The sequence below is a fragment of the Clupea harengus genome, chromosome 11 (genome assembly GCF_900700415.2).
Source record: "Clupea harengus chromosome 11, Ch_v2.0.2, whole genome shotgun sequence".
NCBI classification, from domain to species: domain Eukaryota; kingdom Metazoa; phylum Chordata; class Actinopteri; order Clupeiformes; family Clupeidae; genus Clupea; species Clupea harengus.
In genome coordinates, this window is record NC_045162.1 from 2,544,704 (window position 1) to 2,562,994 (window position 18,291).

Below are 18,291 nucleotides of genomic sequence, written 5' to 3' on the forward strand. Positions count from 1 at the left end.
GTGTTCTGGGTTTGAGAGGAGACTGTCAGCTCTAACTGGAAGAGCAGGGAGCTAATAATAGGTCTTCTCTGGGAGCAGTAATGCTGGGGGAGTGTACATAATGTCAGCCAAGCCACTTACAGAAAACATTAAAGAAAACTGGTTAGCGCATTATCTTAACATTTACAATCTTACAGCTATCTAACTGAAGTATGAGGTCACAAGCAGAGCGTTCTGCACAGTCTTCAAAGTCCTCATCCTGTGTGGCCACTGCTGCCACCCAGTGGTTGGGGGGTGTAGCTGCTTTGAAGTGGTTGGGGTAGGCAGTGGGTTTCACAGATCAAGTACAACTCATGTGAGTGCTCCACACACACACACACACACAGACACACACACACGCTACATGACTCATTCCGCACAGCTTCCCCAGTTTCAGTTTTTTCACTAAAATGTTCTGTTTGTTTGTTTTGTTTGCTCCTTTGTGTTCTTTTTGTTTGGTTTGTCTTTGCCCTATGAAAGCGTCTTTGAGTACCTAGAAAAGCGCTATATGAAATTAAAGTATTGTTAATATTATTATTAGATGTGAGTGCATCACTGATGTGTGAAGATCATTGCTTGTACTTCATAAGAAGGAGGTTTCCCTGTTTTCAGCAAGCCACCAACTGTGGAGAAGATATCCTGACTACCCCCTCAGAGTGATGATATATAAACTACACAGTATGGTCTTCATGCCCTGTGAGGCTGTATCTGGGAGTACCTAACCCAAGTGCCTCAGGCTGGATGCACACACAAGAAAAATAGTTTTTGCTGTTTTTTTTTTTTTAGACTTTGTATTGTCAAAATGTACTCAATTCACTTCATTCATTGAAGGTAAATGAAATTCAGTTTATTTATGTGCTATACAAGTTAACATTAGGTCTAAGTAGCATTTGAAGACCAGTGAGTTTGTGTCTTTTTTACAAAAGACATATCTCTACAGCCACTGAACAATATCTACAGTTTTACAAAAGCTTCAAAAAATAAAAATGTATATATACACAATAATGAATGTGAACAAAATAAAGCAAATTATGAATGCTCTGAGATTTTAAAGCTACATTATAGAGGTTTTGATGTTTTAAGATGTTTTTGTAGGTTACTACTAAAATTCATCTTAAAGGACTGCTAAACACACCTGCTGTGTCTACTAGCCATCCAGGCTATTCTGCTCTTGGTTGGAAAAGAACATCATATACAACAGCAAGGCATCTCCAAAAATATCAGTGAGATAAATCAGTTAACAAATATCTAGAAGCTAATTAGTTTGTTAGTTTTAGCTAAAGACCTCATCATGCCTCTGAAAAAAAAATGCTTTTTTGACAACAAGACATCAGGCACAGGGATGTTTGATAAAACACTACACTCTTCCTTTTCCTATTTTACATCACAATTTTTTTTGTAAATACATTCAAATACAATCAAATTTCCTTCAAATGTTCAGTCACTGTGGATTTAAGCGTGTTCCAAACACTTTGAACTTCCTCAGAAGGCTGAGGTGTTGGTGGTGTCCCCTGTCTCAGACCACATGGAGCTCCTGCGGGACATCGAGGCCATCCTGCTCTTCAGTGGGCAGTGCATTGCCTTTCAACATCTCCACCAGGTGGCGCCGGAACTTCACCACCACAAAGGCATACAGTAGGGGTCTGACGCAGCAGTGCATGTAGCCCAGCGTGGAGGTGATGGTCAGGGTGATGTCCAGCGTGGTCATTGTGTCGCAGCCGGATGAGTCGGAGGTCGAGCTGACGTTGGTGTTCAGCGTATCCGCCATCAGGGTGATGTTGTAGGGCGTCCAGCTGATGAAGAAGGCCACCACCAGGGCCAGGATCACTCGCATGGCCCTCTGTTTCTGCATGCTCTGGGAGCCGCGGCAGAGACGCAGCAGGATGCGGGTGTAGCAGAACACCATAATGGTGGCGGGGATGAGGAAGCCTAGAACATGGTAGAGCAGACGGAAGCCCAAACGCCAACTCGCCCGAGGTTGGGGGTAGTCATACACGCACTCTGTCTTATTCCGTCTGGAATCGAACGAAACTGTAAGGTACAGCCAGTCGGGAATGGAGAGCAGGATGCAGACGAGCCACACGGCCAGGCAGCTGACCTGTACCACCCAAGGATTCTTCCGGGAGTACATCTGCACCGCGTGAATGATGGACATGTAGAGGTCGACACTGATGCAGGCCAGGAGAAAGATCCCACAGTAGAAGTTGATCTGTATGCGCAGGGATAAAGAGCAAGAGGAACAAGCAAAGGTGATGCTGATGTGAGAAAGGACCTCTTCAAAAACACTTTGATTGCACATCAATACAAAGTGCTCATTGAAAGAGCTGTTCAATCAATTGACCCAGTACACAGTTCATGCTATTTGGTAGAGTTTTGGCCTATCTTTAACCAAGAGCAATCTTTTTTTTTGAGTGCATTATTTATTCATTTCACATTCAGATTTTGTAATATTTTGCCTCAAAAGCAGCCCTCTCAAACAGATTTGCTCTTCGCCTGATCAAAACAGTTTGTCTGCTGTTGATGAAATGCTCTCAAACTGGAAGAGCACGCTCTTAATATAAGATGGGGGGAAAAAAACCTCCATATAGTTGTAAAAGGAAACAAAAACTAAGAGACTAATATTAATGGAACTAATATCAATGTAAAAGATTTGGGTTAACATGATCTCGTTATGTGGCCTACCTTAAACAGTGCTCCAGTGGTTTTACAGAGGCCAGTGCCAAATATCCATCCCTGAGTCGCTTCCACAGCCCAGAAGGGCAGCGTGAGCAGCAGCAGGACGTCGGACACCGCCAGGTGCAGGATGAAGGTGTCAGTCACGTTCCAGCTCCGCCTCTTGTGCCACAGCACTGCCACGACCAAGCCGTTCCCCACCAACCCCAGCACCAAAGCCACTGAGTACAGAACCGGGACGAAGACCGCAAACTCCATGCTGTGGTTCTGATCGCACACGGCTCCAACGCAGCAGGTTTCATCCTCATTATATTCAGAATAATTGTAATAGTCACCTATCATGCCATAAAAGTCCTCTCCTTCAAGTATTATTTTCTGTGCACCCTGCTGTTGAAAATAAAACACAGACACACAAAATGTAAATACTTAAATACTGCTGACCTATTTGAATTATTAAAGGTCTTGTATCTAAATTGTCAATGCTGTAATTTTGGCCACTAGAGGTCATTGGTTCACATGTTGACCTCAACTGTCATCTTTCATATCTCAGATCTCATGTTCCACACCCATAATTAAAAGAAAAGGTGTCTAAATTGCTTTATTGACTTCTGACTTTGATTTAATTTCCATATGCACATTTTTTAAAACAGAAATAGCTCATTTTGTCGTGCACAGATATACATACATAACTGGGATGTGGTGCCTCAGATGTGGTGTCTCGCAAACAAACGATAGAGATAGAATTGTGATGCCTTAACCACAGTACTGTAATTACCGTTTTAGAATAAATGCCCTCACATGCAAACTGCTCACACCTGTCTCAGCGACACGTCTAACACACATCAGCCTACTACGGAATCAATCCACTGGAGGGAAAACAGCATAGGCTAGATAGACTCTAGATTTTAATCAGAGCTTTCAGGTAGCAACTTCAACATACTGCCATGATGCCCCTTAGAGGCGGTAACACCAGCTAGCTGCAATAGCCCAGGAACCACAGCAGCCCCGCTACCTATTTAGGGTGTCTGACTTCCGCAGCAGATACTCCACCGTATTTCTTTGAAAATAAGTCAGTCCAGAGCAGTATAGAAAGACATGACCTTTCTTTTAGACATTCAGACATTCATTACAACCCTTTTAATCGGATAGTCCAAAGGCATTCTAGGCATCTAAAAAAGAGGAACTTTATTTCAAAACAGCACAGAAATGTAAAATAGTCTAAAAATGTGTGGGGTTGTTTCAGATTAGGCAATGTGAATGTTTTCCATTTTGATTTATCAAATCATACCTGTGCAAAGATGTGCCAGACTTCTTTCAGTTAAAACTGAAAAATGTACTAACACTCATTCAAACATGTCTTATATTTATTCCAAGTGAAATTTCTTAAAGCTACTGTAATAAGCTACACAATAAACTACTAAATAACTAAACTAAACCACTAAATAACTAAGCTTAACTACTAAATAACTAAACTAAACCACTAAATAAATGTCATTAGTGAGCTCTTACACTGGAGTGTTTATATATTATATACTGTGCTATATATGGGATGTTGTTTTGCAAATCCCCCTCTCTCCCCCTTAAAAAATATTCTAAATGCTATCAACAATTCTATCTCTATCTCTCTAAGAAAACACTTCTTGGGTCTACATGCATTTATCCAGTGAAATAGAACCAAGCAAAACAAACTAAATGGATTTTAAAAGTCGTTCTCACCCCAAAGTCATCCATGGTTGCTCTTCAAACTTGTCTGTGTGTCGATCACTAGACGTTGGTTGCACTTGTGGTGTATGTGGAGATTCAGATCTCTTTACAGACAGGGGGAAAAAAAGCACTTCTGTTTGTCAAGCTGAAGTAGATAGAGGAAGGAGAAGATATGATCAACCATTCACATATTTACTGATTTACCAAGGGTTCAGTTTTACCTTTTACCTTGCTGATTGTCTGTAAAATATCTGAATGACAGGGGCGCAGCGCACTGTGGCATGAGCAAATAAGCCCCCCATTTACGGGCTACAATGCCAGCGGGGCATTGGTTCGATTCCGGCCTGCCATCGTTTTCAGATCCTCTCCCCACCTCTTCACTCCTCCTCACTTCCTGTCCAAAATACTTCACTGTCCTATCCAAATAAAGGCATAAATAAATCTTTAAAAAAATAATAATAATAAAATAAAAAATACATCTGAATGACTTTCTGAATGACTGTCTTTAAGGAAATAAGTCCTTAAACTCATGACTCTATATAACTGACTTTTCAATCGGCAGTTTTGTCATGCCTGTATCTTTGATAAGAGTTTAGGCCTACAGGTATGCTATCTAGAACCTCTTACATAACGTTACAGCTGGTTGACTGTTCCAGACGTTTCCAAGTAAGTGGAAGTTTGGTGTCCCCGTGTGGAATGGTTTGTGGCAATGAACCCAGAGGAAGGTAGCGGTTAGCCCAGGTTATCATGATGCGGCTGGCAGTTGACACACTTACATTGAACGTCAGTCAACACTTTCTCTTCAAGCCTGCAGCAACACGTCAGCAATACAATAGAAATGAACTGGCCTAAATAAGCAGAAGCGGGAGAGGCATCTGGGTCAAATAACTGACTCTTCCCCTGTGCTTTCAACTTAAACAATACAGAGATACCATACAAGATTCAAGTAATGCAAAATCTGAAAGGACCCTTATGTGATATTGCACCCATCAGACCTGAAATATTTTGTATTGTTGTTTATCTATTTGTGTTCAACTTGTATATATGTTGCTGTGAACCTGGTGTCTGATTGTGCTAGTTATAGCTCTGTTGTATTGCCAGTAAAATAAATAAATAAAGTCAGCAGCGAGAACTTTTTTTTTCAATTTTGTGAAAACCCATTCTTTTCCATAGGGATTTTTTCTTTGGAACCAGGAACACTAAAAACTACAAACTTCCAGTCGACTTCCACACTCTATTGCAATAACTGAAATTGAACGTGGAAGTATATAGATTCAGTTTCAACTGCCACATAATTAAGCCAATAGTATAGTGACAAAATTGCAAATTGTAAAAAGTGGTGGGGACATGTCCTCAGCATAACCGACGCCTATGGGAAGGTGCTCACTGGACAACCTCTGTGAAGTGTTCATGAGGGGTGTTCACGAGGGGTGTTTCGAGGGATGTTCACGTGGGGTGTTCACGAGGGGTGTTCACGAGAGGTGTTTAGAGGCCAGTGAGGTATCTCTTAAAATGTAAAGTTATCTGCAGAAAACCGGGCTGCTAGACCTATTAGACTTGCCTATATCTGAAGACGATTTGTCGTCTCTTTGTCTTTTCGTTGTCATGAATCTTTACTGTGGTTACATTCGTTACTTTATCAGGTAGCCTACAATATGGCAACATATTGTAACAAATCACGGAAGCACGTGTTATATTTGTTATTGTTTATTAAACTAAACATCAACCTAATGTCAAGATGGCACAGGCTTTATGCCCTGGTACAGATAATCTCGAACAGGCTGCATTACCGCCACACACCTGAATGGACTCGGTCATAATAAAGAACCAACGACATGCAATAAAAACAAGAACTGGCATGGTATAAGAACATCGTTGAACGCTAGTACATTACACACAGAACGTTGTGCACCCGTCAAGCGGCATTATGGGTACAACTATGCCGACACGCTACACAGCCCCCACTAAGGCTGGTTGGTGTCCTCATCAACCCAAGTCCTTAACACAAAGTCCCTCAAATGTGCCGGCAATCTGTGTGGTCGTGGTGTGCACCCTGCTAACGCAACAGTCGGCACAGCAGCCAGTGCAGCCTCTGGAGCGACGGGGATGGGACTGGTGTTGGTGCGGGGCCCTCTGCTTTGCAGTCTCTTTCAGCTCCAGCCTGTGCTAACGGCCGGTACGGGGCTAGTCGTTCACGATGGCAGCTCCAAGGAGAGACGGAGTCCAAGAGGCGAAGGGCTGTCTGGCTCATCCTGGCCCTGACGGTAGCCTTCTTCCTCATGTGGTTGCCCTATAACATTGCCCTAGTGGTGGACCCTGAAGGGGCTGGCGCCGATGACTGCCAGGACGCCCACGGAGATGATCCTGATCGCCACTGCGGCCATCGGCTGCCTTCAGTGCTTCGACAAACCCTTCCTCTACTTGGGCCTGGCCAGTGTGTTCCGCGCGCGCACGCTGGCGTTGGTGAGGTGCCATAGCAACGTGCGGAACAATTATAAGATTTCAATGTGGGACTCAGGAAGATGACGCTCCCGAAAAGACCTCATTGTCCCAAAGAAAATGTTAGACCCAAGACCCTTAGACTTAACAGAGGGACACTGGGTGCATTATTGGAAATGGACTTCAGCGCAGCTCTCTATATTAACATAAAGTATCGACGTATGCCCAGGTATATTATACAGATGTATTACTTGCAAGGAATAGTGGGACCACTTGGGATTTGAAAGAGGGTGAATGTTATTTTAGGTACCGTCTCGTTAGTTCCGTATTGCTCTTTGCAAACAGCCCTGCAGCTTGTCTGTGTTTGAGCTGTCGTGTAAAGAAACATACCACAACACGTGAATATGAGGAAGCATAATGACCACGGTCTTCTGGGCTTGCTGGCACTTTGTTACTGCTTACCATGCACCCCCATAGGACAGCAAGCTGTCACATATCAGTTATTGTTACAGTTAATGGTAATGGTCAGTGGATGGTGTTCATGTTTAAGTTAATGATAAGGTTAATGTTAATGGTCAGTGGATGGTGTTCATGTTCATGTTAATGATAAGGTTAATGTTAATGGTCAGTGGATGGTGTTCATGTTTAAGTTAATGATAAGGTTAATGTTAATGGTCAGTGGATGCTGTTAATGTTTAAGTTAATGATAAGGTTAATGTTACTGCACAGTCAAAGTGTTTCCTTTTGGGCTGTTTCCGAGTTGCAGCTGGTAAATAGAGTTGACGTGTATACCACACCGCTTCTGGTTTGTCTTTTTTAGTGTTATATCTATTCTCTGAATCTATACACATATTATTCACCAATGAATGTGAAACTCTACACCTCTGTCTCAAAAGAAGTGCTTCGGTTTTGTTCTTTCTGTCAATACCAGTTAAGAATGTACGATGAGATAGTAACTAAAGTTCTTATTATATATTAAGTTCTTATTATCATCTCTGCCCAACACTGTATGCTTTTATGGACATTTTAAATCTTTAGTTTGAACTCAGTGCCTTATGTTTGATTGACCGAATCAGGTAAATTAGTATGTTTATAGTTTCTTATCAGGTGGAACAGTATATAAGGTTAGATTTGTTTCACTTTCACACTGAGAAGACTTGAGTTTGCCCAGTTGTTCTCATCCCATGCTGCTGACTTGCAGTTTATAAGCTGTTGGAAACTCCCAGTCAATCACGTACAGCCCCACATGGACACAATCACAGCTGGAATGTCCTCCCCCTTCGGAGCTGACAACACATAGAAAATACCCAGCTGGACTTTTTAACTGAAGACTTCAGTCACATTACTTCAGAGAAACCTGATTATCAGACAGAACGTCAAAAGGTTGCCAGACCTGTTTGCATTAGAAGCCTAGCTCATTTACATTAAAAGCCTAGGAGGTGTCTTAAACAGTATGGCTAGAGTTGGAGATGGTTGTTGTTCTGTAGATCTGCACCGCTGAATCCGGAGTATGTTCTACGTGCTTCATTACTGCACTTCACTGGAATAAAGACAGATTGCTGCATCAACCACAAAAGAAACTTTTTCTTAAAGCCTGGTGTGGTCTCTCTCTACACACACTGCTTACTGTGCTTACAGGGTTAGGATCACCCTGGCGTGGTCTCTCTACACACACTGCTCACTGTGCTTACAGGCAGGGGCGGCCCTAGCACATTTGGCGCTCTAGGCGAGCTTCACTACTGGCGCCCCCCCCCCCCCCCCCCCCCCCAAATAAAAAATATGTTTTTCCCCCACGAAAACGGAATTGCAACTTTCAAACGCTATTTTGCCCTGTAAGACTGCATTTTTTTCACATAAACACAACAACGATCGCGACGATGAACAAACATTAATTCAAGAACAAATCACTGAGAAAATGTCACCCCTGTGCTGGACTACGCTCCGGCCACGCCCCCTGTTCAACTGTTTATGGACACACACACACCACCACGTCATCTTCCAAATCGCCTGCAAATAATGTTTTCTTAGTCTTCTAAAAGTGAATCTAAAATGATATAACAAAAGTATGTATAATCATAATTTGTTAAATATAGCTATTATGTAGTTATTAAGCATTTTGGTGTATTTGGACAGTCTGACATTTTTTTATTCCAAGATGCATAGCTCTTGATTAGTTGAGTCATGTCTAATTAAACTGGCTAGCTCGCTCCACCTAAACTAAAGCTGTCCAAATGTGATTACTTTTTATGACACAAAATGACGCAAATTGCGGTACAGCTGAACTTGAACTGATGTTTCGACTGAATGGCAATAACAAGGAACGTCACAAGTCACTGGCTAGCTAGCGTTAGCTAACTGGCAAGATTACATATTCAATCCATACAATAGTTGACAATACAACACTTGGATTTTTACCAGTATTCCTCACTTGTTGACAAGTTGCCGTGTTTGGCTTCCTTAATGGGTGTGCTATGCAACGAGTAAGATATGTGTAGTGTTGTTGCACTGGCTATTGGCTTTATATGTGCGCCCCTATTTTAGTCTTTTTTTGTATAATGTAGAATAAATGGACATATCATGTTTTATATACCCGCCTCTGTAAAATCCTTAAAGAACTATGTGACAGGGAGTAGGAAAACTTTCAATGATAAGGTACATCTTTTCTTCTTAACTCCACTAAAGTGCCAGGGGCAATTCACGCATTGTGAACGTTTTCTTATCTGGAATTCGTTCTAGGCTAGAACAGGATTTAAGGATGTACCTTTCTCCTTGGCACGTTTCTCTTCTTCTTCCTTTCTTTTCTTCTTAAATTGCGCCCCGGATGGCTTTTGACTCTAACCAAACGCCTCACTGTGCTAGCATGTTCTGACAACACCAAGGACGTACGTACCCCTTCCGTTTTCGATTTTTGGCTCATTTTACCCTAATGTTAGATTTTTTTTTAAAGTCAAAATATTGGTTGGAGATATAAAAGGGGGCGCAAAAAAAAAACACAATGCTTGTTTTTTTTTTTTTTTTGCTGGGCGCAGTTTTTTGCGCCCCCCTCTGAGTGGCGCCCTAGGCGACCGCCTATACCGCCTGTAGGAAAAACCGCCTCTGCTTACAGGGTTAGGATCACCCTGGCGTGGTCTGTCTACACACACTGCTCACTGTGCTTACAGGGTTAGGATCCAACTCCTGTTCTTCCACTCTCACCTGCCACTGCTGAAAGACATGCTGAACCACATGATGAAACATGTTGGACAGGCCAAGAATTTGCAGTTGATGCACGTACCAGCCTGCTTCAAGACCTCTACCATCATCCCCGTCCCCAAAAAAACTAAGATCACTGGACTCAATGATTACAGACCCATCGCCCTGACCTCTGTGGTGATGAAGGCATTTGAGCGCCTTGTGCTGCTTCACCTCAAAGCCATCACTGACCCTCTCCTGGACCCCCTGCAGTTTGCCTACAGAGCAGTGGCGGCTCCTGAAAAAATTCTCAGGGGGGGCAATTTTTTTGATAATGATTAAGGCGACCCATTCAGTAGGTACATTAAGTTAGCTGATTTACTCATATAGCAATAGCTTTTTGTCCGCTATTGACACTGCCAATGGCAAAGGCAGACTGCAGCGTATCATCCGTTCTGCTGAGAAGGTGATTTGCTGCAATCTGCCATCTCTAGGACCCTGAGGCGGGCAGGTAAGATTGTGGCCGATCCCTCCCACCCGGGTCACAAACTCTTCGAGGTACTTCCCTCCGGCAGGAGGCTGTGGTCCATCAGGACCAAAACCTAACGCCACAAAACCAGCTTCATCCCGGCTGCAGTTGGCCTTATTAACAAGGCCCGGGACCCCCACCGGACTCTTATCCCGCCCCCACACCTCAAGTCTGTGTTACATTGGGCCTCATTTATAAAACCTACTTACGCAGGTAAGATTTGATCTTGGAGTGTTCGTGCGATCAAATCCACGTCAAAGTACAGATTTCTTAAAAACCGTCTTAGACGTGGAAAAGGACGTATCTCTACGTCTGGTTCTAGTTCGCGTAAGTGCATTTCCTTGTGGCAATACTGGAGTACTGCAGGAATTCAAAACTCTCCGAACACCGACACGCATCCTTTTACCATTAGCCCTAATGGTGACGGTGGTGACGATGATGATGATGATGAAACTGCGTGTCGGCGCTCGGAGAGTTCCAAATTCCTGCAGTACAGGAAATGTACTTACGCGAACTAGAACCAGACGGTTATTATAAATCTCTACTTTGACGTGGATTTGATCGCACGAACGCTCTAAGATCAAATCTGTGCGTAAGTACGTTTTATAAATGAGGCCCTGTATCTTATATATTGTGTTTTATGTGTAGTACTTTTCCTATGTGTAGTACTTATTGTCTTTTTATGTTTTATGATATGTAGGGGCGACAGTGGTACAGGATGTAGAGAAGTCGATTAGTAGTCACAAGGTTGCTAGTTCGATTCCCTCTCGAAGCGTCCTTGAGCAAGACATTGAACCCCTAATTGCTCCTGATGTGGAGCGTGCCATCAGTGTAAAATGTGTATACATCCTTGTAAGTCGCTTTGGATAAAAGCGTTTGCTAAATGTAATGTTATGTGTAGTACTTATTGTGTTTGTATGTTTTATATTTACTGTATGCACCTATACACCAAAGCAAATTCCAGGTAGGTGTAAACCTACTTGGCAATAAATACAATTCTGATTCTGATTGTAATTCTGATGTATCTTTTCTTTTCTCTTGTTTGCACAAGTGTTTTGTCCTTATATGACCTTCACATGTACCTGTACTCGTTTTTGAGCTCTTGGTGTTATTGGCAGAACAGAACTATTCTGTTCCCACAAGGATTCAGAAATATCACACTCCGGTTCTGTGTTTACTTTGCCAAGACACACAGAAATTATTAACTTGCCACCAGCATCACATATTTCAAGGTCTAGTTCCTGAATGAAGAAGGACGCTACGAGATGAGGGATTGGTTCTGCAATCTGAAGCATCACATGACTGGGCAGCTTCTGCATCTGTGCTCATGCTTCTGTGGCGTGTTCTTTCATTTTTATTTTTTATTTTTATTTTACTCAAGTATTTGTGTTCTGGGTTTGAGAGGAGACTGTCAGCTCTAACTGGAAGAACAGGGAGCTAATAATAGGTCTTCTCTGGGAGCAGTAATGCTGGGGGAGTGTACATAATCCTTGCCCCCAGTGTCAGCCAAGCCACTTACAGAAAACATTAAAGAAAACTGGTTAGCGCATTATCTTAACATTTACAATCTTACAGCTATCTAACTGAAGTATGAGGTCACAAGCAGAGCGTTCTGCACAGTCTTCATAGGAGCTTATGACTCAGCAGGCCTCATCCTGTGTGGCCACTGCTGCCACCCAGTGGTTGGGGGGTGTAGCTGCTTTGAAGTGGTTGGGGTAGGCAGTGGGTTTCACAGATCAAGTACAACTCATGTGAGTGCACCACACACACACACACACACACACACACACACACACACACACACACACACACACACACACACACACTCAGACACCACTGATGTGTGAAGATCATTGCTTGTTCTTCACAGGAAGGAGGTTTCCCTGTTTTCAGCCAGCCACCAACCGTAGAGAAGTTATCCTGACTACCCCCTCAGAGTGATGATAAATAAACTACACAGTATGGTCTTCATGCCCTGTGAGGCTGTATCTCTGGGAGTGCCTAACCCAAGTGCCTCAGGCTGGATGCACACACAAGAAAAATAGTTTTTGCTGTTTTTTTTGCTGTTTACTTTGTATTGTCGAAATGTACTCAATTCACTTCATTCATTGAAGGTAAAAAATTCAGTTTATTTATGTGATATACAAGATAAAAATTATGTCTCAGTAGCATTTGAAGACCAGTGAGGTTTTTTTTTTTTTTTTTTTTTTTTTTTACAAAAGACATATCTCTACAGCCGCTGAAAAATATCTCTACAGTTTTACAAAAGCTTCAGGAAATAAAAATGTATACACAATAATGAATGTGAACAAAATAAAGCAAATTATGAATGCTCGGAGATTTTAAAGCTACATTATAGAGGTTTTGATCAGTTAACAAATATCTAGAAGCTAATTAGTTTGTTAGTTTTAGCTAAAGACCTCATCATGCCTCTGAAAAAAAATGCTTTTTTGACAACAAGACATCAGGCACAGGGATGTTTGATAAAACACTCCACCCTTCCTTTTCCTATTTTACATTACAACATTTTTTTTGTAAATACATATTCAAATTTCCTTCAAATCTTCAGTCACTGTGGATTTAAGCGTGTTCCAAACACTTTGAACTTCCTCAGAAGGCTGAGGTGTTGGTGGTGTCCCCTGTCTCAGACCACATGGAGCTCCTGCGGGAAATTGAGGCCATCCTGCTCTTCAGCGGGCAGTGCATTGCCTTTAGCATCTCCACCAGGTGGCGCCGGAACTTCACCCCCACAAAGGCATACAGTAGGGGGTTGACGCAGCAGTGCATGTAGCCCAGCGTGGAGGTGATGGTCTGGGTGATGTCCAGCGTGGTCATTGTGTGGCAGCTGGATGAGTCGGAGGTCGAGCTGACGTTGGTTTGCAGCGTATCCGCCATCAGGGTGATGTTGTAGGGCGTCCAGCTGATGAAGAAGGCCACCACCAGGGCCAGGATCACTCGCATGGCCCTCTGTTTCTGCATGCTCTGGGAGCCGCGGCAGAGACGCAGCAGGATGCGGGTGTAGCAGAACACCATAATGGTGGCAGGGATGAGGAAGCCTAGAACATGGTAGAGCAGACGGAAGCCCAAACGCCAACTCGCCTGAGGTTGGGGGTAGTCATACACGCACTCTGTCTTATTCCGTCTGGAATCGAACGAAACTGTAAGGTACAGCCAGTCGGGAATGGAGAGCAGGATGCAGACGAGCCACACGGCCAGGCAGCTGACCTGCACCACCCAAGGATTCTTCCGGGAGTACATCTGCACCGCGTGAATGATGGACATGTAGCGGTCGACACTGATGCAGGCCAGGAGAAAGATCCCACAGTAGAAGTTGATCTGTATGCGCAGGGATAGAGAGCAAGAGGAACAAGCAAAGGTGATGCTGATGTGACAAAAGACCTCTGCAAAAACACTTTGATTGTACATCAATACAAAGTGCTCATTGAAAGAGCTGTTCAATCAATTGACCCAGTACACGGTTAATGCTATTTGGTGGAGTTTTGTCCTATCTTTAACCAAGAGCAATCTTTTTTTTTTTTAGTGCATTATTTATTCATTTCACATTCAGATTTTGTAATAATTTGCCTCAAAACCAGCCCTCTCAAACAGATGTGCTCTTCCCCTGATCAAAACAGTTTGTCTGCTGTTGATGAAATGCTCTCAAACTGGAAGAGCACGCTCTTAATTAAAGATGGGGAAAAACAAAACTCCATATAGTTGTAAAAGGAAACAAAAACTAAGAGACTAATATTAATGGCACTAATATCAATGTAAAAGATTTGGGTTAACATGATCTCGTTATGTGGCCTACCTTAAACAGTGCTCCAGTGGTTTTACAGAGGCCAGTGCCAAATATCCATCCCTGAGTCGCTTCCACAGCCCAGAAGGGCAGCGTGAGCAGCAGCAGGACGTCGGACACCGCCAGGTGCAGGATGAAGGTGTCAGTCACGTTCCAGCTCCGCCTCTTGTGCCACAGCACTGCCACGACCAAGCCGTTCCCCACCAACCCCAGCACCAAAGCCACTGAGTACAGAACCGGGACGAAGACCGCAGCAAACTCCATGCTGTGGTTCTGATCGCACACGGCCCCAACGCAGCAGGTTTCATCCTCATTATATTCAGAATAATTGTAATAGTCACCTATCATGCCATCGAAGTCCGCTCCTTCAAGTATTATTTTCTGTGCACCCTGCTGTTGAAAATAAAACACAGACACACAAAATGTAAATACTTAAATACTGCTGACCTATTTGAATTATTAAAGGTCTTGTATCTAAATTGTCAATGCTGTTATTTTGGCCACTAGAGGTCATTGGTTCACATGTTGACCTCAACTGTCATCTTTCATATCTCAGATCTCATGTTCCACACCCATAAATAAAGAAAAGGTGTCTAAATTGCTTTATTGACTTCTGACTTTGATTTAATTTCCATATGCACATTTTTTAAAACAGAAATAGCTCATTTTGTCGTGCACAGATATACATACATAACTGGGATGTGGTGCCTCAGATGTGGTGTCTCGCAAACAAACGATAGAGATAGAATTGTGATGCCTTAACCACAGTACTGTAATTACCGTTTTAGAATAAATGCCCTCACATGCAAACTGCTCACACCTGTCTCAGCGACACGTCTAACACACATCAGCCTACTACGGAATCAATCCACTGGAGGGAAAACACCAGCATAGGCTAGATAGACTCTAGATTTTAATCACAGCTTTCAGGTCTGCATCACACTGCCATGAGGCCCCTAAAGGGTACTAAGCACCAGCTAGCTGCAATAGCCCAGGAACCACAGCAGCCCCGCTACCTATTTAGGGTGTCTGACTTCCGCAGCAGATACTCCACTGCATTTCTTTGAAAATAAGTCAGTCCATAGCCGCACTAAATGATTAAATGACATGACCTTTCTTTTAGACATTCAGATATTCATAACAACCCTTTTAATCGGATAGTCCAAAAGGCTTTCTAGGTATCTAAAAAAGAGGAACTTTATTTCAAAACAGCAAATACATTTTAAATAGTCTCAAAATGTGCCAGACTTCTTCTAATCTTTATACCAAGTGAAAATTCTTAAAGCTATTGTAATAAGCTACACAATAAATTACTAAATAACTAAACTAAACGACTAAATTACTAAACTAAACCACTAAATAACTAAACTAAACGACTAAATAACTAAACTAAACTACTAAATAAATGTCATTAGATTAGTGAGCCCTTACACTGAAGTATATATATATATTATATACTGTGCTATGTATGGGATGTTGTTTTCTCCCCTCTCTCCCCCTTAAAATGTATTCTAAATTCTATCAACAATTATATCTCTATCTCTCAAAGAAAACACTACATGCATTTATCCAGTGAAATAGAACCAAGCAAAACAAACTAAATGGATTTTAAAAGTCATTCTCACCCCAAAGTCATCCATGGTTGCTCTTGAAACTTGTCTGTGTGTCGATCACTAGACGTTGGTTGCACCTGTGGTATATGTGGAGATTCAGATCTCTTTACAGACAGGGAAAAAAAAACACTTCTGTTTGTCAAGCTGAAGTAGATAGAGGAAATAGGAGAAGATACGATCAACCATTCACATATTTACTGATTTACCAAGGGTTCAGTTTTACCTTTACCCTGATTGTCTGTAAAATATCTGAATCAATTTCTGAATGACTGTCTTTTAGGAAAGTCTTTAATTGCAGTATCTGACTTCAAAATAAATCCAATTGATGCAGCACTAAAAATGCGATCAGGTGTAAATGGTTGCTACACCCAGATTGTACAATGATTTAAAGTGGATGGGAGTATCACTAAGTATTTTTTTTTCTTTCTCCAGGCCTTTCTCATCTATATCAGCCCTACTTTCTCCAGGCCTTTCTCATCTTTATCGCTGGAGTGACGGGTACATCTCCTCATGGGTAGATGCCTTGAGTCTTAGATGCCAAGTCGCTTTTATACTTTATTTTAGTCATGCAATTTATTTCTATTTTGGTGTTTTAGGTTTCTGACGTTACGTCTTCGAGACAGTGCAGTAATTAGAGTAATAAAACATTAATTAGAGTGATAAAATCACAAATATGCCAGATTTGGCCTGAAAGGACCATTTTCATCTGCAGTCAGTGGTGGAATGTAACAAAGTATTTGTACTTCGTTACTGTACTTAAGTAAATTTGTGCGTATCTGTACTTTACTTAAGTAAAAATAATAGTGCATACTTTTGACTTTTACTCCGTTACATTTTGCAGCTATTATCTATACTTTTTACTCCACTACATTTCTACAATATATGTCGTTACTCTTTACATTTTATGAACACAGTTGCCTACACAAAAATATGGATAGCGTTGCTGTTTTGGAAGTTTAAACCAATCAGGTGGCTCAATCAGCTCCAATGATAGCAGAGTGCGCGTTGGTAGACTTACTGTTGCTACCGGATGGTAGTCCTCTACACATCTGCACATCGCGCATGCTCAGACACAAACGGTTTACGGCAGAAGTCTCAACGTCAACATATGGGGTTGTCTTAACGCATAATGTGGGTATATTTAATGTAATATTTCATTATTAAAAGTGTGGAGACGGAGTAAGGGTAAAAGGCAAATAGTTTGTATTATGAAGAAGTGAGAAAATATAGCAGTAGGTAAAACAAATAAAGCATTGATATGCTAGCCAATAGCCTAGAACTTGACAGGGAGAACAAAAGAGGATATCCAGTATATCTTTATTATACAAACGTTAAGAACTTACAGCTGTATACAATGACCAAACTTCTTCTTTCGCGAACTTCCATCAGCTTTAGCCAGCGATTGTATTCCGCTGTCTACAGTGTCGCAAAGTGGCGCATGCGCGATGTGCGCGACTACCATCGGGTAGCGACTGATCGGGTAGTGCGCATGCACGACTACCATCGGGTAGAGGACTGCCATGCGGTAGCGACACTTGCCTTTTGCCTAAACATTCAACAGACAGCCTGTCAAACTGCCTAATCATTCAACATAGATCCAGAGTCAGCCTCGACTGAGCCCTCTGATATAAGCCACCCTTGGTCCTATTTAAAAGACATGTTCAAGTTCAGAGGCCCCAAGAATGACTCGTGGAGGTTTCAGTGCGTATCTTGTCGCCTTCAAATTTGAGGAAACATGTCGAGTTAAGCGGAGTTCTTGCTATGCTAAGTTAATGTACCTGACTTTTGCATATTATATTTAATTCTGTTACTGACATGATATTATACTGTTATCTAGCGAAACACATGTTGACATACAGCAATAGCATCAAAATAACACGATTGTACCTTCATTATTTATTTAACGTAGTGGTAAGATAAAGCTGGTAGGTTAGCTATGTCAAGCTAGCGTGAAGATCTGCCTTTTTCTTTGACTGGTTATTGCCTGGCATGCAAACTTAATGCCTAGTCTTGGGTTACACATTATTATGTTTTTTTTTTCATTTTTCCATGTTCCCATTTTTAACACGTTTACAATTAAATAAAAGATTTAAAGATATAACAGGTTGTCTTTATTAGTTTGGCTTAACGGTATTAACTTTGCAGATAATCCCTGGTAGATAACTTGTCATCCGCAGAATTATAAATTCGAGTGTGAACAGTATTACAGAGGGTAAGCACAATAAGTACACCAACCTTTCCAATAAACAAATGTTGTTGCTTATAATTATTACTAGTAGAGACATCTGTAGAGGCATAAGTATTACCAAGAGCTATATCTGCAGTCTTTATCAAAATGGCACAGC

The 18,291-nt window shown here is 42.0% G+C and overlaps 1 protein-coding gene and 1 pseudogene across 3 annotated transcripts; both read right to left on the minus strand.

The window, feature by feature from the left end:
• Nucleotides 1–843: 843 nt before the first annotated feature.
• Nucleotides 844–16,013, minus strand: LOC105910628 (annotated as a pseudogene).
• On the minus strand, nucleotides 12,643–16,044 carry cxcr3.1 (chemokine (C-X-C motif) receptor 3, tandem duplicate 1). Of its 3 annotated transcripts, none has more exons than XM_031575909.1 (3): nucleotides 15,959–16,044; nucleotides 14,346–14,726; nucleotides 12,643–13,870 (listed from the first exon to the last, which is right to left on the minus strand). In XM_031575909.1, the coding sequence occupies exons 1-3, from the start codon at nucleotides 15,971–15,973 to the stop codon at nucleotides 13,145–13,147; spliced, it is 1,122 nt and encodes a 373-aa protein (XP_031431769.1). In that variant the 5' UTR covers nucleotides 15,974–16,044; the 3' UTR covers nucleotides 12,643–13,144. The 3 variants fall into 3 exon arrangements, with proteins under 3 accessions (XP_031431769.1, XP_031431771.1, XP_031431770.1); XM_031575911.2 differs by lacking the exon at nucleotides 15,959–16,044 and adding an exon at nucleotides 15,114–15,321; XM_031575910.2 differs by lacking the exon at nucleotides 15,959–16,044 and adding an exon at nucleotides 15,024–15,321.
• Between the last annotated feature and the right edge of the window lie 2,247 nt (nucleotides 16,045–18,291).